Source organism: Pipistrellus hanaki (genome assembly GCF_964339955.1).
Source record: "Pipistrellus hanaki genome assembly, chromosome: 3".
Taxonomy (NCBI): domain Eukaryota; kingdom Metazoa; phylum Chordata; class Mammalia; order Chiroptera; family Vespertilionidae; genus Pipistrellus; species Pipistrellus hanaki.
This window is the reverse complement of record NC_140505.1, coordinates 73,166,529-73,187,130: the sequence shown is the minus strand read 5'-3', so window position 1 is coordinate 73,187,130 and position 20,602 is coordinate 73,166,529. Positions and strand designations below refer to the sequence as shown.

The window sequence follows — 20,602 nt, the reverse complement described above, 5'->3', positions numbered from 1 at the left end:
ATTTATTCATAATATATTTTTATTGGCTTCAGAGAGGAAGGAAGGGAGGTGGAGAGAGATAGAAACATCAGTGATGAGAGGGAATCACTGATTGCCTGCCTCCTATACAGCCCACACTGATAGAGAACTGAACTGTGCCCACCTGGTTCGTAGGTTGACACTCAACCACTGAGCCATGCCGGCCGGGCCCTTTCAGTTACTTTTAGATGTTTCACTGCGTTCTTCTATAACAGAAAACATATTTCCTTGTGGAACTTTTTAGAAAACTCTGAGTTAGCCAACAGATCATGCATTTTTATTATTTTTTATTTTGAAATAATTCTCACACAAGTTGCAGAAATAAGAGTTTCTATGTACCCTTCTCCTAGTCTTCCTGGATGCTAATATTGTAACTAAGCTATAGAATAATTAGTAAAATTAGGAAACTGACACCAACAGATAATTTTTAAGAATGAAATTTGGGGCTGGATAATTAAGAATGAAATTGCAAGTTGGTATTCAAGCTATTTAAGCATCTGTGTCCCACTTTATTTGAAAGACATAGTAAAATATGTGCTTCTCTTAGATTTTGGCGCTGAAGTTTATATATAGCTCAAAGCATTTTTAAAAGAAACACTTTAACTGTAGTATCTCATTTAATTCTAACAATGGCCCTATATAGTAAGCAGCCTAGTATTGTTTCTCCTAGTTTACAGGCTTGTTGTAAGATCACCTAGTGTTTTTTATTGTCTAGGTCTAAACCCAGGTCTTTAGAGTCTGGGCTGATTCTTTTGTTAACCTCCTATGTTTTACTGTTTGTTTCTTCATTTTCTAACAATGAAAAGTCTCTGCTGACATGAGTATCTTTGCAGTTATTTGATATTATAGTGAACTAGAGGCCTGATGCTCGAAATTTGTGCACTTGTGTGTGTGTGGGTCCCTCAGCCCAGCCTGTGTCCTCTCGCAATCCGGGAACCCTTGGGGGATGTCCGACTGAAGGCTTAGGCCCGCTCTCCCCATGGAGGCAGGAGAGGCTCCTGCCACCACCACTGCGCTTGCCAGCCGTGAGCCCAGCTCTGGCTGAGTGGGGGAGCGCACTGATCCCCAGGGCAGCTCCTGCGTTGAGCATCTACCCCCTGGCATTATAGCAATTGGTTGTTTGCATATTAGCCTTTTATTATACATGATGAGTAAGGAAGTTAGGTTACTCTCAGTAATTTATCTACAATACTACCTACAGGTGTTAAAATTTTTCTGAGATCAACTATAAAGGTTTTTTTTAGTTTTACAGACTTCTTCTAAGCTAAATGCTTTGCATATTCATAAAGATGCTATTCCTCCTGTCCTGTTATATTTTTGTAAGGAATTAATATGCTTGTCAGATTCCTGTGTACTGCAAGCTGTAGACACCAGATAAGGGCACATTGTTTAACCTATGTAGGCAGTGGAGATTCGAACCTGTGTTCCCATCCTTCTGGGAAGTTGCATTAGAATTAATTAAATCCATGTTTCCTAGGCTCTTAATTTTCATGGCAAGTTAAAATTTTTCTTTGCCTACTCGTGATAATATACAGAGATAGAGGAGATTATTAGTAGAGGAAGGTAGGTAGTGTTTGAAAAGTAGCATGCTTGCCCTGAATAAAACTGTGTGGTGTGTTGTAGTTTTGTTTTGAAGCAAGGATAGGCAAGGAGAAAGTTGATTTACCTGTGAAGAGAAAAGGTGGAAAAGTAGAATGAAGAATTAGTAGTTTTCTCATTTATTTTGAGGAAGGGGATGTAGAGAAGCAGTAGTGGAAGAAGGACATTTAGATTAGTATTAATGTGTTTTAATATATTGATAGGAAATCTTTGAATCATTTTTTTAAATCTCTGTAGTTGCATTGTCTAATATAGTAGCTGCTAGCCACATGTACCTATTGAGCACTTGAAATATGACTAGCCTGATTTGAGATGTGCTCTCAGTGTAACATACATACTAAATTTTGAAGACTTAATAGGAAAAAAAAAGAAATAAATGCCATAAAGTTTTTATTTTATGTTGAAATGATACTATTTTGTATTTATCAGGTTAAATAAATATATTTTTTAAATGCATTTCACCAGATTCTTTCTAGTAAGGTGGCTACTAGAAATTTTAAAATTATATATGTGGCTCACATATGTGTCTTGCATTATATTTCTACTAGAGGCCTGATGTACAAAGATTTGTGCAAGAATTGGCCTTCCTTCCCCTGGCTGCTGGCACCACCTTTGCTCTGCCCAGAGCCGCCTTTCCGCCTTCCCATGCTGCCCAGAGGCCCTGAGCAGCTGGGGCGGTGTGGAATGCCTGCATCGTTGCCATGACAATGATGCAAGCATCCCATCCCCAGCGGCTTGGTGACTGCATATGCAAATTAACCCACCATCTTTGTTGGGTTAATTTGCTTATTTGCTCCTGATTAGCTTGTGGGCATTGGGAAGGTATGGTCAATTTGCATTCTTTTTATTAATGTAGATTGGACAATGAACAGAGAGCTGCTCTTATAGCTACTGGGTAGGTTAGTTACTTTTAAATTATTTGTGTGCCAAAATCTTAATTCCTTTAGTCTTTGGGGCATCCTTGACAGTGCCCTGAGTCCCTGGGCTGGTATCTGTCTGCCTGCCAGCGGCCTCCATTTATCCCAGTGTACCCTATAAATACTGTTATTTGCTCTGTATGCATAGTGTGGGCATTGAACTCTAGGTCATCCCATATAGTATTTTTCAATATTACGGACCTGATTCTTATTATCTCCTATTGACATATTCTGATATTTTTAATGTGGGGGAAGAATGGATAAATTAACTCACTGCTGAATAGGATGGACAATTATTTACATTTGCAGTTTATTTCTACTCTAAAAGATATATAAATATCTTAGGAAAGGTCACATTTTTAACATTAAAATCTTATCAATAAGAGAAATTTCTGAATGAAGCAACTTAAAAAACACATTAATTTTATAATTGTACTATCTTTGCAACTTTTCTGTAAATATATAAAAGTTTGTATATACTTTCCACTTAGTTTCTCCTATTATTAACATGAAGAATCTGTTCTTAATCTAATTTCGCATAATGTATAAAAAGTTTATGTTTTATGGAACTACTTTGTTAAAAAGAGATTGCTATATTTTACATTATGTTAAGTTTTTAGAATTGTAAATTTAATTATTGATGCCTATCAGAAAGATACTTATTTCAAACATGAAGTTTAGTGAAATTCAATCACCTATTATTTGCTAAGGTGTTCTTTACATCATGGTCACAAAGTTTACATATTCTTGGCATAATCAACACATGTTAATTAATCACTTCATTTTTCTCTGTAGATGTAAAGAACCTATATCCATCATCATCTCTTTATACAAGAAATTGGGATAAATTGGTTGGAGAAATCAAAGAAGAAGAAAAGAATGAGAAGTTGGAGGGAGATGCAGCTTTAAACAAATTATTTCAACAGATCTATTCAGATGGTTCTGATGAAGTGAAACGTGCCATGAACAAATCATTTGTAAGAATATACACTTTAAAAATATATATTGTGGTAGTAAATTGCAGAAATTTAAAAAGAATAAGATCAAAATTTGAGTCCAAATTGCACGTACTTTAGTTGGAAGATCTTTTTGAGTAAGCTTTGTCTGAACATTTCTGTTTGCTCTAAAATTTCTCAGAATAATTACTGATGAAATCAGAAACTGGTCAAGGAGATAAGAAACAAATGGTTTACACCAAATATTTTTTTTATCACTGAGTTAGAACTGGAAAGGCTTAAGAAATACCAAGGTTACAGTGGGTGATACAGAGTTATTCTAGTTAGATTTATCAGAATTCCATTGTGTACCTTCTAGAATCATGTATAATTTCAATGTTAGATGAAGAATACAGAAGGGAAACTTTCAGAAGTGTTTGGCAAGTGAAAGTGCATATTATTATTCGTTGGTTTTTAAATAATTTCTCAAAAAATATTAAGAAAATTCAGATTTTTTCAGGCAGCATAAATGCTGTCTATATTAGGCCTCAAGTTCTGAGATCTCAATAACAAGTCATCACTGTAGAATTAGGTAGATTTTTTGCTTGAAAATGTAATCATTTGATTTTCCCCAGTAGCATTGAAAATGTAACACACTTTTTTTAATCCTCACTGAGGATATGTTTTTTTTGTTTTTTTTTGTTTTTTTGAGAGAGAAGGAAATGGGGTAGGGGAAGAGAGAGAAGAAAGAAACATTAATGTGAGAGAGAAACATCGATCCATCGCCTCCCATAGGTGCTCTGGAATGGAATCCATAGTCTTTTGGTTTAGGGCAGTGATTGGCAAACTCATTAGTCAACAGAGCCAAATATCAGCAGTACAACAATTGAAATTTCTTTTGAGAGCCAAATTTTTTAAACTTAAACTTCTAACGCCATTTCTTCAAAATGGACTCGTCCAGGCTGTGGTATTTTGTGGAAGAGCCACACTAAAGGGACCAAAGAGCCACATGTGGCTCACGAGCCACAGTTTGCCAACCACGGGTGTAGGAGATTATGCCTCCAACTAACTGAGTCGCTTGGCCAGGCTGTAACTCTCTTCTTTTAAGGCAGTGGTCAGCAAACCGCGGCTCGGGAGCCACATGCAACTCTTTGGTCCCTTGAGTGTTCTAATACCACTTCTTCAAAATAGACTTGCCCAGACCAAAAACTGATTTCTGTGCATGGGCCACCTCACTATACGTGCGCGCCCGCACATGGTATTTTGTGGAAAAGCCACACTCAAGGGTCAAAAGAGCCGCATGTGGCTCTCAAACTATGGTTTGCCACCTACTGTCTTAAGGCATTTATATTTACAGTAGAATGTTAAAATTAATATTTACTAATTAATATTTAGGTAATCGGTGTGTTTGAGGTTTAGATACTCCACAAAGTTACTATATGGTAACTGGTCATGATTGTGCTTTTCACTGTTGACTTAAAAATTTTTTGTTTTAATTAAATTTAATTTGAGATAGTTGTAGATTCACATGCAGTTGTAAGAAATGATATATCCTTTAGTTTCCCTCAATTGAAACATTTTACAAAACTGTAATACAACATTACAACCAGGATGTTGACAGTTAAAATACAGAATATTTCAATTGCCACAGGATCCCTCCTTATCATTTTATAGCCATACCCACTTTGCTCCCACTCCTACCCTTTCTTAGTCCCCGACAACCACTATTCTGGCAAGTCTTTGTCAGATTGTAGTTTGCAGATATTTCTCACAGCCTATAGCTTATATACATATCTTTTTATTGATTTCAAAGAGGAAGGGAAAGAGAGAGATAGAAACATCAATGATGAGAGGGTCATTGATTGGCCACCTCCTGCTTGCCCCACACTGGAGATCTAGCAGGCATCCGGGTCATGTGCCTTGACTGGGAATTGAACCTTGGCCTCTGGTTCATAGTTTGACGCTCAACCACTGAGTCAAGCTGGCTGGGTCACTTTTTTAATGTTCTTTGCAAAGCCAAAGTATTTCATTTGATGAAGATTAATTTATCATTTTTTTCCTTTGTGGATCATGCTTTTAGTGTCAAATCTAAAACTTAGTCCTGGATCTCAAAAGATATTTTTCCCACATTTTTAAAAAATAAAAGTTTTATAGTTTTACGTATTACATTTAAGTCCATGGTCCATTGACTTAAAATGTGAGACATTGGTTAAGGGTTTTTGTTTGTTTAACCTTTTTATATTCTATTACTCTACTTGTTGAGAAGATTGTTTTTCCTCCATTAAATTTCTTTTCACTTTTCTCAAAAATCAGTTGAGCATTTTGTGTGAGTATTTCCAGGTTCTCTGTTCCATTGATCTACATGTCGCTCGCTCCCTTTGTTAATACCACAGTCTTGATTACTATAACTATATAAGTCTTGAAATTGGGCATATTTATTCCTCCCTACTTTATTCTTCACTTTTAAATTGTTTTATCCTAGTTCCTTTGCCTTTCTATATACATTTTAGAATATTTTGTCTATATGTAGAAAAATCCTTTTAGGAATTGCATTGAACTGTATATCAATTTGGAGAGATTGACATCTTTACTATGTTGAATTTTCCAACCCACTTATTTAGTTTTTCTCTGATTCCTTTCATCAGCATTTGCAGTTTTCAGCATATAAATCCAGTACATGTTTTGGTAGATGTGCCTAAGTATTTAATTCTTTTTTTTTTTTTTTTTAGTGATTATAAATAATATTACATTTGATATTGGTTTGTTGCTTATATCTAGAAATACAGTTGTGCTTTTTAAAAATGTTTGCCTTATATTCTTTGAATTTGTTGAATTTAGTAGTTTTAGGAGATTTTTTCGTAGATTTATTTTTGATCTAAGAAGAATAGATTCCTTCTGCTTTCTATATCATTGTTTTCAAACATGGACTGTTTTAGTTTTTCCTTTTATCTTCTTTTCTTGATATATTGCACTGGCTGGAACTTCTAGCACACTGGGTTGAATAAGAGTGGATATCCCCATCTTCAGTCTTTCACTATTAAGTATGTTGTGCATATTTTGTAGATGCTCAACCAAGTTGAGGTTCTGCTCTATTCCTATTTTTTACTGAGCTTTTATATCATGAATGGCTGTTGAGTTGTTGAATGCTTTTTTTGCATTGATCAATATAATAATTTGATTTTTTTTAGCTTTATATGATTAATATGATTGTTTTCTATTGTTGAACCAGCCTTGCAGCCCTAGAATAAATCCCACTTTGTCATAGTATATAATTCTTGTTATATATTGCTCAATTTTATTTTCAAATACTTTGTTAAGGATTTTTTTGTCTATATTCATGAGGGACTTGGTCTGTAGTAGTCTTTTTTTTAAAAAAATATTTTATCAGGTTTTGGTGTCAGGGAAATACTAACTTTATAAGAGGATTGGGAAGTGCATCATTTTTTTTTTTTATTTTTTTTTGAAGAGCTTGGGTAGAATTAGGTTTCATTATTCTTTAAACATCTTTAAACCATTGATATCATCTGAGCCTGTTCATTTCTTTGGAGGGGATTTAAAATTATTATTTTAGCCCAGCCAGTGTGGTTCAGTGGTTGTGCATTGACCCATGAACCAGGAGGTCACAGCTCTTCAGTTGCAGGCTCAATCCCCAGTAGGCAGCATACAGGAGGCAGTCAATTAATGATTCTCTCTCATCATTGATGTTTCATCCCTCTCTCCCTCTCCCTTCTTTTCTCTGAAATCAATAAAAACATATTTTTTTTAAAAATTACGATTTTAATTATTCTAATAGCTTATAGGACTATTCAAATTATTTGTTTCATATTGAATGACTTGTGGTAATTTGTGTTTTTGAGGAATTGGTCTATCATGTTTAAGTTTATAGTGTTGGTAGTATTCCCTTGTTACCCTTTTGATTTCTGCAGGATCTCTTTGGTGGTTGATACTGTATTTCATTCCTATAATGGTAATTTGTATGTCTTCTCTTTCTTTTTCTTCCCCTTTATCAGTTTTTCTAGAGGTTTGTCAACTTAGTTGATTTTCCCCCCCAAAGAATCAGCTCTTTGTTGATGTTTAAAAACTTTTTTGCCATTTTTCCCCCTAAATTTTATTAATTTCTGTTCTTTGTTATTTTCTTCCTTCTGCTTACTTTGGGTTTATTTTGCCCACCACCCCTTTTTTCCTGGGTTCTTTTTGTTTTGTTTTGTTTTAATGATTTTTTACAGAGAGGAAGGGAGAGAGATAAAAGTTAGAAACATCAATCAGCTATCTCCTGCACACCCCCTACTGTGGATGTACCTGCAACCAAGGTACCTACCCTTGACCGGAATCAGACCTGAGGACTCTTTAGTCCGTAGACTGACGCTCTATCCACTGAGTCAAACTGGTGAGGGCTTTCCTGGGTTCTTCATATGTGAGCTTATACTGTTGGTTTGACTCTTTTTTTCTCTTTTCTGTTTGTTGTGTGGGTTTATATCAGCAATGATATAGAGGAATTCAACAAAAATATCAATAAACTCTAGAAGCCTGGGGCACAAATTCGTGCACGGGTAGGGTCCAGCCAGCACACCCCAATTAGGGCTGATCAGCCTGGGCTGGCGGGGGGAGAGGATGCAGGAGGTTGGCTGGCCAACCCTGCCCCTGATCTGGGTAGGGGACACCTATGGGGAGAGGGTCCATGGGCGGTTGGCCAACTGGCGCTGCCCCCTGGTTGAACTCCAGTGGAACTCCTGGTTGAGGCAACAATTTGCATATTAGCTTTTTATTATATAGGAATTCTTAGCAGGGTTTTAGCTGACTCCTACAATTTTTGATAGTTGTATTTTCATTTTTATTCAGTTCAGTATGTATTTTGATTTTAGTTGAGACTTGTCTCATGGATTGTTTAGAGGTATGTTGTTTAGTTTCCAGGTGATTAGAGATTTTCCTGTTGTCTTTCTATTACTGATTTCTAATTATTTCATTGTGGTTTGAGAATGTGTGCCATATGAATTACATAATTTTATTTGTTGATGTTTGTTTTATTGCCCAGGATTTGGTCTATCTTAACTAAACTTCTACTTGAAAAGAATGTATTCTGTTGTTATTTAGTGTAGTGTTCCATAAATATCAATTAGATTCTTTTTGATTGAATTCCTCTATATCATTGCTGATTTTCAGTCTTTTTTTATTTTATTTTACCGTTTAAAGTATTACAAATAGTAGTACATATGTCTCCTTTTCTGCTTTTTTCCCCATTGACCTTCCCCTGACCTCCCCTACGCCCCGGCACTTGCCCTTCTCCTTTCCCCCCACCAGTGTCTTACATCCATTGGCTATGCCTACATGCATACATACAAGTCCTTTGGTTGATCTCTTCTCCTTACCCTCCTCCTCCCTTACCTTCTCTCTGAGGTTTGAGCATCTGATCGATGCTTCTTTGTCTCTGGATCTATTTTTGTTAACCAGTTTATGTTATCATATTCTACGATCATATGATATTTATCTTATTCTGACTTAATTTCGCCTAGCATAATGCTGTTGCAAATGGTAAGAGTTCTTTCTTTTTTTACAGCAGCATAGTATGCCATTGTATAGATGTAATACAGTTTTTTAATCCATTCATCTGCTAATGGGCACTTAGGCTGTTTCCAAATCTTAGCTATTGTAAATTGTGTTGCTATGAACGAAGGGGTGCATATATCCTTTCTGATTGATGTTTCTGATTTCTTGGGATATATTCCTAGCAGTGGGATTACTTCAAATGGGAGTTCCATTTTTAGTTTTTTGAGGAAACTCCATACTGTTCTCCACAGTGGTTGCACCAGTCTGCATTCCCTCCAGCAGCGCACAGGAGGGTTCCTTTTTCTCTGCATCCTTGCCAGCACTTGTCATTTGTTGATTTGTTGATGATAGCCATTCTGACAGGTGTGAGATAGTACCTCATTGTCATTTTGATTTGCATCTCTCGGATGACTAGTGACTTTGAGCATGTTTTCAAGGAAGGTCTCTTGGCCTTCCTTATGTCCTCTTTCAAAAAGTATCTATTTAGGTCCATTGTCAAATTTTTTGATTGGGTTGTTTATCTTTCTTTTGTTAAGTTGTGTGAGTTCCCTGTAAATGTCGGTGATGTCATTGGCAAATATGTTCTCCCATGCAGTGGGCTTGCTTGTTGTTTTTTGTTGTTGTTGTTGTTGATGGTTTATTTTGCTGTGCAGAAGCTTTTTATTTTGATATAGTCCCATTGTTTATTTTCTCTTTAGTTTCCATTGCCCTAGGAGTTTATCAGTGAAGATACTGCTTTGGCATATGCCTGAGATTTTGCTGCCTCTGGATTCCTCTAAGATTTTTATGGTTTCTCGGTTTTACATTTAAGTCCTTTATCCATTTTGAGTTTATTTTTGGTATGGTGTAAGTTGATGGTCTACTTTCAGTTTTTTGCATATATCTGCCCAATTTTCCCAACACCATTTATTGAATTTTAATTGTATTTTTCAATTTTAAAACTTCCCATTTAATTCTTCTTTACATCTTCTGTTTCTATTTTGAGGCTTTTTACCTTTTCAATTATTTTAAAGCAAGTTCCTAATTTCTTGTTGAAGCATTTTTTACCATGACTAATTTAAAATCTTTTTCAGGTGATTTTAACATCTCTTTCATCTCAAAGTTAATATCTGTTGTTTTCTCTTTTGCTAAATATAATCTAACATCTGTACTTTGTCAGTGTTTTTCACCAGTGTCAAGTGGTTTTCAGTTAAACCCTGGACATTTTCATCTTAAGCTGGGGGACTCTGGATCTTGTTTAAACCCTCAGTCTTAGTTGGGTTTATCTCATAACCAGTCTGGCAGGGGAAATGAAGGCTCTGCCTCATTCCTACCAGGTGGAAATAGATATTCAGGTACCCCACGTGATTTCCTTGTCAGTGCTGGGAGTAGGAGTTCCAGCTCCCCAGAAGTTTCCATTGACACTGCCGGCAGCAGAGGTGGTGGGTTCATGACAGCCTAGCATGGGTGGAAGTCTAGGCTCCCTACTCGGCCTTTATTGGCCTGGGGTGGGATGGGGCTACAGTTTTTTTTTTTTTAGTGGTGTTTAGCTGAAGTAGAGCGATGATTGTCTACTGTCTTCTTAGGCTGTCTTTCTGATTTTCTTCATCTTTTGGCTACAGAGATCAAGCTTGCTGGGATTTTTTGTTGTTGTTCTCACCCTTTGACATTTCCAGTTTCTTTAGTTCAACTCTGGGATATGTGAGGCAGAAAGGAAACCCAGGAAACTTACCACATGTTGTTCCTTGGGTCCCAAGGTCTCTGGTTTCTAGTTGATCTGTTATTTTCTTTTTACCTGTTAGAGTCTTATGTTTCTCCTCTCCTCTCCTCCCCTCCCCTCCCCTCCCCTCCCCTCCCCTCCCCTCCCCTGTCTAAAAGGTTCTTAGTTGTACTTAATGGCAACAATAGGAAAGAGCACATTTACTCCATGTCTCCAAGAAGGACAAGTCAGTCTCAGTATTGACTTTCAAGAGCATGCCAGACAAGGTAGCAGTGTGTGAAATTTCTAAGGAGCTACACCCATTTTCATACATAAACTTTGTTAATTGTAGTTGAATCATGTACACCTATTAAACAAGCCATCTGTTTGGCAGCATTGACCTGGAACATACTTAGGGTTGCTTCTTTCCTTGTGGGAATACAAAAGAAACAAAATAGGGTCTATCATGTATGACCTTCCAGCCTAGTTGGGACAAAGAGACCTTCATATACAAGCATGTCAAACTCAAATGCTAACATGGGCCAAATAAGCAAAGTTTAAGTTTACGTGGGCTGCAAAAAAAAAACCCCAAAAACTTAAATTTTCATAGAAACATAGGTTTATTTCGATAGAGACATGCTAAATACAAAAGGCTAAAATAAATGAGTAATCATTAACATAAAATGATAGAACATTTTAATAAAAATTAATATTTTTTCTTGAACATTACTTACCGGACACTGAATAACTGCACAAATTAATAAGTGTAACGCAAATAAACCTATTTTTCTTGTTCTCAGAAAGTGAAATATTTCCTTTTGCCCACACCAAACAAGTCAGTCCAAGACTAATGGTGTGGCAATCGGCTGAGAAAATATTCGGTGCTAGTATTAGTGGAGAGAAATGATGTGCCTTAGTGTAAGGTGCATAAGGGAAATGAATGCAACACAATTATAGTTATCAGTTATTAGTGAATGTTGTAGTTTTTTAATAATCTACACTAATAAAAGAGAAAGATGCAAATTGATTGTACCTTAATGACACCCACCAGCCAGTCAGGAGTGAGTATGCAAATTAACCCAACAAGGATGGCAGGTTAATTTGCATACACAGGCTCTGGCGCTGCCAGGGGTGGGACGCAGGCATTCCGCACCCCCCAGCTGCTCCGGGCCTCTGGACAGTGTGGGAAGGCGGAAAGGTGGCTCTGGGCCGGATCTGTGCCAGCAGCTAGGGGAAGGAAAGCCCATTCTTGCACGAATCTTTATGCATTGGGCCTCTAGTTATGTATTACAGGATATTGTAAAAATTAAGTCACGCAATTTTTATTAAAACGTTTCTTTTATACCCTTATATTGGCTGTGATGCAAAAATATTTGTTGGGACCACATGCGGCCCACAAGCCACGAATTTGACATGCTTGATGTACAATATAACCAGAGGAAAATGCTAAATTATACTACAACCCATAAGAAGAGAAGGGAAATAAGTATCAATGAATATGACCATATTATAAACTAAGTATGCTTCCTTCAGTCATCTTAAGAGTAGTTTATTATGTAGACTTGCCCAGTTTTATTCAGTATTTTATTTGAAGCTTACCAGGTACCAGGCCATTGTGCTTAGGTCTGGAATATAAGTATTAGTAAAGTATAGTCCTTATTTTTTAGGAGCTTTAGTTGGAGGAAACAGATTTAAGAAGGCAGACCCTTAAAGTTATAATAGTATAGTGCAATACATGTGCAGTGCAATACATGTTTTATTTATGGTAATTGTGCTCATACAGAAGACAAGTTCTGCAAGTGTAGAATCCTGATAAGGGTCAAAGAAGGCAACAGAGATATGGTGACATGATGTGTTTGGAGCATAACTAAAAACATATAAAGAACTGGGATGAAAAAGAGCATCCATGTAAAGGGAGCTTGGCAGAGAGTGTGGGGCAGCGGCTATAGTGAGGTTTCAGTGTAATAGTAGGGTATGTAACGTTACACATTTGTCAATAACACAGCTGATCTTTTTTAAATGTTTAGATTTTAATAATTCATACTGTTCTTTGTTGTGATCCAAGTAAATGAATTTGTATTGCATTAAGATAACAAATGTCCAGAAAAAATTTTAAGGTATTTAAGAGTGTGCAAGGGTTAATGGGTAGTATAGTAGATGCTAAATAGATAACCAGTTCTTTACTGAAACGCTGTGTATACCCGTGTGTGCACCTTCATCTAAAAAAATAAATTTCAGCACATACTTGCATATATTTGGTACAGAGAGAGCATTAAGAAAGGGCTCTTAAAGTTCTGTCCAACTATTGTAGAGTTTATTTTGCCTGATCTTTACTATCCTTGAAAAAGAGATTACAGTATATCATCATTTTCTATAGAAAGCCCATTTTATTTTAATCTGAAGGTAATTTTTCCACACGAACTCTAGGCTGATTATGAAAGGGAGACATGGTGCTTTATATGTGAACATGATGCTCCTACCTATGTACTCTAAACTTTTCATATTTTACAGAGCATGGTAACTTCTCTGGAAAGTTTAAAATTAAATCAAAATATGGTCTTGTTTTTATTGAGCCACATATTCTAATATTTGGGACTCTTTGCTTTAAAGAGTTTTAGAAAAAAATATTTTGATTATATGGTCTAAGAATTAATCTATTTTTATTTCTTATTGCAGATGGAGTCTGGTGGTACAGTTTTGAGTACCAACTGGTCTGATGTAGGTAAAAGAAAAGTTGAAATCAACCCTCCTGATGATATGGAATGGAAAAAGTACTAAATAAATTAATTTGCTATTACTGTATTGCATACATTCACCTAATGCCCATTGTGTATTATTAATATTGCATTCTTGAATTTTGAACACTGAGTATCTTTTTCAAGGACTATACCTTTTTACCTCTCTGTGCTTTAGAAATTATTTTCCTTCAAGTGTTCAAAGAGTCTAATGAAGAATATAGGTCATATTTTATCACTTTATCCTTAAGGATTTTAGACTTGCTGAGATGGAGTGAGGTATCATTTGCTACTAGATAGATTAGTTCTATCTAGTTGTGGGAATGGAGAAATTGTTCATTGGGTATCTTGGGTTATTGCCTTATTTTTGATGCAGTGTTCTGTTAATAATTTATCAGACTTGGCAACTTTGGGTGAGCATAGATTTTTCAACTTCAGTGTTATATTGTTTGCTTTAAAATTGCTTTTGAATTGAATTGTAAATACAATTTTTTTCTGTGAAGAAGTTTGGCTTATTTACCTTTTTTCTTAAGTTTTTAATGAGAACTTTGAGAAATTATTTATCACAGGGAATTCCCATTTGGTTCTTTTTATGAGAAGTCTTTATAATTGCACTGGGATTTTAATCCTTATCTTCCAAATTCCTGTATAAAACACAGACACCTGAGTTTAACATGCTGCAAATTTAACTGTACTGAAAGCCAACCTATGAAGATGAGAAAGAGTGATTTTAAGGAAGCCCAACTTCACTCTTGCTGCTTTGCCTTACTAGGATTCCTTTAGTTGGTTTTTGTAGGATTTATTTATTTTTTTTCTTTATTAGACAACCTTTTCATATATCATAGTTACTTTGGTTTCAGTGGTTTAGGGTAGCTGCTAAGAGAGTAAATTAATATGTACCTATTTAGTATTATTTAGTAACATTTTGTGGTAATACACTACTCTGCCTTCTTAGCTAAGGATAGGATGAATGGAATTCAATTTTGCCATCATTTCAGCCTTCAAAAGAGTGAGAATTTAGTCTCTTGTAATCATTTGATATGAAGTTTAGGGTTATTCATAAGGAAAACGATGGAGTGATACCAGAGTATGCCCAAACCTGTTTTTATAACTAAGCCTGGGTGGAGAGGGGAATGTCAGAGTGTTTACTTGTCCTTTTTGTCCATTTAGAGCAGGGGTCTTCAAACTACGGCCCGTGGGCCACATGCAGCCCCCAGGGGAGTCTGATCCTGCCCGCCAGGTTTTTTGGGCAGTGAGCGCAGCCAAGGTGTTACAGTAGGAATTAGTAGTTCATATAGTCCGGCCCTCCAGCTCTCTGAGGGACCGTGATCTGGCCCCCACTTTAAAAAGTTTGAGGACCCCTGATTTAGAGCTACAGGTTACATTTTTTTGTTCTTGAACACTGAAGGTAACGGTACAAGTAAGTTCTTAATTGTATGAATTCTAAAATTTCCCCTTAGGGAAACTATTAGTGAATTTTTCATTCTCTATGTTAAATTTTCTCAGTACCATTTGTCCTAAGGGATCGGTAGGCTATTGCTACAGAGGTGATGTCAGGGAAGAATACAGCACTACACCAGAGATAAGAATCTTAGTTCTGGCAAGTCTCTGCCACCAAGAGGCTTTGTAGTCTTCAACAGGGTTAGCCTTTCTGATTTAGTTTCTGCGTCTGTAAATCTATAGTTCTTAGAGTTATAAGTAGAAGCCCATGATTCTAAATACAGAAACATTTTTGCCAGTTAAGAATAATAGAAATTTTGTTTTTTGTGGGTTTTTTAAATTTAGTACTAGTTTTTCTTGTATTTTAAAGGGTATATTATATATAAAGTGTGTTTATTGGCGAGGTTTGTTAAAATAAAATATAGTCCAGTCAGCATAGCTCAGTTCTATTCCCGGTCAGGGCTCATGCCCAGGTTGTGGGCTTGATCCTCATTGTAGGGCATGCAGGTAGCAGTTGATCAATGATTCTCTCATTATTGATGGTTTTTTTGTTTGTTTGTTTGTTTTTTCCTATTTTCTTAAACTGATTTCAGAAAGAAAGGGCGAGGGAGAGAGAGAGAGAGAGAAACATCAATGATGAGAATCATTGATCAGCTGCCTCCTGTACCGCCCCTACTGGGAATTGAGCCCACAGCCCAGGCCTCTGCCCTTGACTGGAATCGCACCCGAGACCCTTCAGTCTGCAGGCTGATGATCTATGCCCCGAGCCAGACCAGCTAGGACTCATCATTGATGTTTCTACCTCTCTCTTCTCCCTTCCTCTGAAATAAATAAAAATATATTTAAAAAAATAATTTAAAAAAAATTATAAAGTATACCTGAATTAGATTTATTATAAAGAAGGGAATTTGAAGTAGTTTAGACTATTGTCCTAAAGTATTGCTTCTCTTTTTCCGTTATACATAATGAATATTTGTAAGCCTCCAGAAAGTTAAAACTTCATTTTGATTAAGAACCTTGTAACTTTATCCTTATTCTCTGCTATCCTAGCTTAGCTATTATTAATTGGTGTCACTTTCTTTCTAGACTCCCATTTTCAGTTCTCAATTTTTAGTTCTTGGCATTTAAAAAAATATATATATTTTATTGATTTTTTACAGAGAGGAAGGGAGAGAGATAGAGAGCTAGAAACGTCGATGAGAGAGAAACATCGACCAGCTGCCTCTTGCACACCCCCTACTGGGGATGTGCCCTCAACCAAGGTACATGCCCTTGACTGGAATTAAACCCGGGACCTTTCAGTCTGCAGACGGACGCTCTACCACTGAGCCAAACCGGTTTCGGCTCTCTTGGCATTCTTGGTTAATCTTTTATTTCTTTGAAATGTACATGTTTTTCATTTAGTATTTCTTTTTAAGGTTCAGTTCTGGAAGCCTTTTTTTTTCTTCTTAATCTTAAATTCTTCATCTATTCTCCTGATTTCTGTAATCACCTATACCTTGATGATTTCCCAGAACTTTCCCACTATCTTTAAAGAATGAAATAATCTACTACTTTGAATTCTGCTATCAAGGAATCTCTTAGGTGGCTATAATATAGGTTTGAAACATCAGGGTCCATTTCAATAATTCTGTCTTATATCCTAACCCATTTGTAATTGGTTGCTAAATTAATAAGTTCCTTTATTAATACTGGCAATTACTGGCCACTTACAAAAAATAACCTGCTTTCTCTATTTTATATGGAATGTAGGAAAAGGATGGCTTGTGCTAACTACAATTTTTTTTGTACATTTTCATGTTTCAGATTTGTGATATTCACTGACTGCAGAACATTGAATTATTATGGTTAATGTCTTCCTGACTTTGGGAGAGGATTTCTTAGTAGGCTACTAGTATAGGACAAGGAAGAAAAAAATTGGACTGTCCCATATAAATTTTCTAGGTAAATTTCAACAAACATTTAAAATAGGGATATGTTACTATTGTTATAAATAGTCGAATTTAATTTTAATTTAGTTCAATAATTGCATATTTGGTTATCCGTTCCCATATTATCTTTTTTTCTTCTTCTCCAGTTATGTATATTATCACTTTATGCCATTGATGATCTCTGAGATACATTACTGACCCAGAGAAGTATTAACTTACTCTGTGACCCGCCCAGTGCACTTTAATTCTATTGGGATCTTCCTAGTCTACATTAATGTGCATTTCTCTGGTAGCTATTACTGACATTTCCAAGAATGTTAGAAAATTTCTGGGTGCTGTGTGTGTGTGTTTTGTTACAAGAGCTACTTTTTTTTTTGTAACCAGCCCTAAAGAAGTTTACCTCTTTATTCATTCGTGCTATTATAGTCCCATATGAATATAGATTTTGGTTATCTCTGTCTTGGAGAAACCAAGGAAAAAATAGTAAAAGTTAAAAGGAAAAAAATAATGGTTTCTATGCCAGGGAGTTATGTGTAGTTTTATTTTTTTAATTGTTATTTTTAAAGTAATTTTGTTTATTTTTCAATTACAGTTGCTATACAATATCATATTAGTTTCAGGTATACGTCATAGAGATTAGCCATTTATTTAATTTACTTATCTCAATAAATCTAGTGCCCATCCTATACCATAGTTCAGGGGTCCTCAAACTTTTTAAAGTGGGGGCCAGATCATGGTCCCTCAGAGAGCTGGAGGGCCGGACTATATGAACTACTAATTCCTACTGTAACACCTCGGCTGCGCTCACTGCCCAAAAAACCTGGCGGGCCGGATCAGACTCCTCTGTGGGCCGCATGTGGCCCGCGGGCCGTAGTTTGAAGACCCCTGCCATAGTTACTAGAATATTATTAACTATATTCCCTATGGTGTACTTGACATCCTTGTGGCTGTTTTTATAACTAGCAGTTTGTACATCTTAATCTCTTCTCCTTCTTGTTTTTGGTTAGTCAACACCCAAGGATACTACTTTCATTGATTTTTAGAGAGTGGAAGGGAGGGGGTAAGAGAGAGAGAAACATTGATGTGAGAGAAAGAAACATAGATCGGTTCCCTCCTATACTGGGATTGAACCTGTGACTTTCAGTCCACAGGCCTTGGCTCTAACTGCCTTGCTGAACCCACCAGGACTCTTTCTTCCCCTTTTTAATAAGCAGGATCATCAACATTGATCTGGTTTCCTTTGTCTCCACCTATGCATATTCTATTGTAAGATCATTTTGTACACAGTAATCTCTATACCAAGAGATTTTATTTTGAAATGTCTGAGAACTTGTGGGCAAACTGGAGATATTGAATTACAGATATTATTATTTGGAGTCATCCTTGTGATTTGCTTCTGAAATTAATTTAACTCTTGGCTTCTTTTCCTACCTCAGTGAACTTGCCCCGCCTCCCCCAAACAGCTAAAATCATATATATTGCTAACTCCTTAGAACAATAACAGTGGTAGCTATTCTGTACTAGAACTTTTTATGTGCCAGGTGTCACTAAGTGCTTTATATACTCTACCTCATTTATGAAAGCATTGTAAAGTAGTAATAGCATGCTGTTAGTACATATTTTTTTAAATGAGGCTAAAGTTAAGTTTTTTGCCCAAATTCATTTCACTGATAAGTGAGGAGGAAGCTAGGATTTGAATCCAGGGCTGTCAGACTCCAGTGCTCATGCATTTAACAACTGTGACTCCCACTTCAGGCAAATGAGTTGGGTGTGGAATGATTTTTATTAATAAATCAACTTTTTTACAATGAAGAAGATAATGTGGAAATTGAGCTGTTTGTTTTTTACTTATATATGGGGTGAAAAGGTATATTCTTAAAGTTCAGAATATTATAAGTTTCCTAAGTAGGAATATAAATCTTTTGCCTCTTACCTCAAGTTGTCCTGATTTGTGTTGAAAGTGCTATTTTTCTCAAATCCAGGTAATTAAGAGAAAAAGGTACCCTTATAACTCCTATAGATGTTAAGAGGACTGGCATATTATGCTGATCAACTTCTTTTTAAATGTGGGCACTTGCACACTAGTTTTTATTGTACAAATAAAGGCTAAGATTGTTTTTTCTTAAATACATATATGAGGGTTAGTGTGTCACTGATTTCTTCAATAAATTTGGGATGATTCAGGTTTAGTCCCTTTGTTCCAGTCATGTTAACATTGTAATATATTCTGAATTTCAGCATGTCCAGAATCTTCTAAATGTTATCATTGCTGTGCCTTCAAATTTAAATTTTTAATTCTTTGCATTGAGACTTCATACCAATCACATTGACTTTTTTTTTTTTTCTTATGATATACAAAAAGATGCTTTAAAAACAATACCATTTACCCAAAGGCAATTTAAAAAATATATATTTTATTGATTTTTCACAGAGAGGAAGAGAGAGGGATAGAGAGTCAGAAACATCGATGAGAGAGAAACATTGATCAGCTGCCTCCTGCACACCCCCCACTGGGGATGTGCCTGGAACCAACGCACATGCCCTTGACCGGAATCGAACCCTGGACCCTTTAGTCCGCAGGCCGACGCTCTATCCACTGAGCCAAACCGGTTTCGGCGGCAATTTTTTTTTTTTATATTAAAAAGGAGTTGGGAAAATAATCTTCAATACCTGTATATGGGCTTTAAAAAACCATACTCTATAATGCAACTAAATAATAGTAAGTGATTGCACATACTATATGCTTAATGATCTGTTAAGTGCATGAAAAGGCAGTATTGCTTAGTGGTTGTTTGGGATCAAATCCTGGCTACATTGTTTACCTAGCTGACTGACAGTGGTCAGGTATTTAATGTCTGTACCTCAGTTTTCTTATCTATAAAAGTAGGCACATGCCCAGGTTGCGGACTCAATCCTCAGTAGGGAAGCAGCCAATCAATTATTCTCTCTCATCATTGATGTTTCTAACTTTCTCTTTCTTTCCCTTCCTCTGAAAACAATAAAAGAAAAGAGAAAAAAGGACTAAAATTTATTCATCTTTTTAGAAGAAATCTTGAGCCCAAGGAACTTGGGTAGACAAGGGAGGTTGGGGATTTACAAAGGCAGGCACGCAGTTTGGGCATATGGAAACGTCTAGAAACCAAGAATGAGATAAGCAATTTCATTTATAAGCATTCCAACTTCTGGCAAGAATTTGAACTGCTTACTAGTCTGGTACATGTTCTCTGGAAAAATCACCCCAAATTTTTGAGATATTGAATAGTATGTGAATCTCTTTGATTGGGTCACATATTTTATTTCTTAATTCTCTTGAAGTATTTCTGTCAAAAGCCATATACTTTTTTTTTTTTTTTTAATATATTTTATTGATTTTTTTTTTTTTTGCCCCCCACCCTCCCTCCCACACATCCCCTCCCTCCCCAGAGTTTTGTGTCCATTGGTTATACTTATATGCATGTATAAAAGTCCTTCGGTTGATCTATTATCTCCCCCAGATCTTCCTCCCCTCCCCGCTGTAATTTGACAGTCTACTTGTTGATTTACTGTCTCTATATCTATCTTTTGGTTCATCAGTTTATAATGCTCTTTGTTATCCACAAATGAGTGAGGTCATGTGGTGTTTCTCTTTCATTGATTGGCTTATTTCACTCAGCATGATGTTCTCCAGTTCCATCCAGTTTGCTGCAAATGATGAGAATTCCTTATTTTTTATGGCCGCATAGTATTCCATTGTGTAGATGTACCAAAGTTTTTGGATCCAATCATCTGCTGACGGACACTTAGGCTGTTTCCAAATTCTGAAAAG

General features: G+C 36.2%; 1 protein-coding gene across 1 annotated transcript in view; it reads left to right on the top strand.

The window, feature by feature from the left end:
- Window positions 1-13,500, top strand: part of SUGT1 (SGT1 homolog, MIS12 kinetochore complex assembly cochaperone) — a 59,058-nt gene extending 45,558 nt beyond the window's left edge. The window contains exons 12-13 of the mRNA XM_084876570.1: window positions 3,330-3,511; window positions 13,368-13,500. Of these exons, the coding sequence (XP_084732696.1) occupies window positions 3,330-3,511; window positions 13,368-13,469 (284 nt within the window). The 3' untranslated portion in view covers window positions 13,470-13,500. The remainder of the gene's footprint in view (window positions 1-3,329; window positions 3,512-13,367) is intronic.
- The last annotated feature ends 7,102 nt before the right edge of the window (window positions 13,501-20,602 follow it).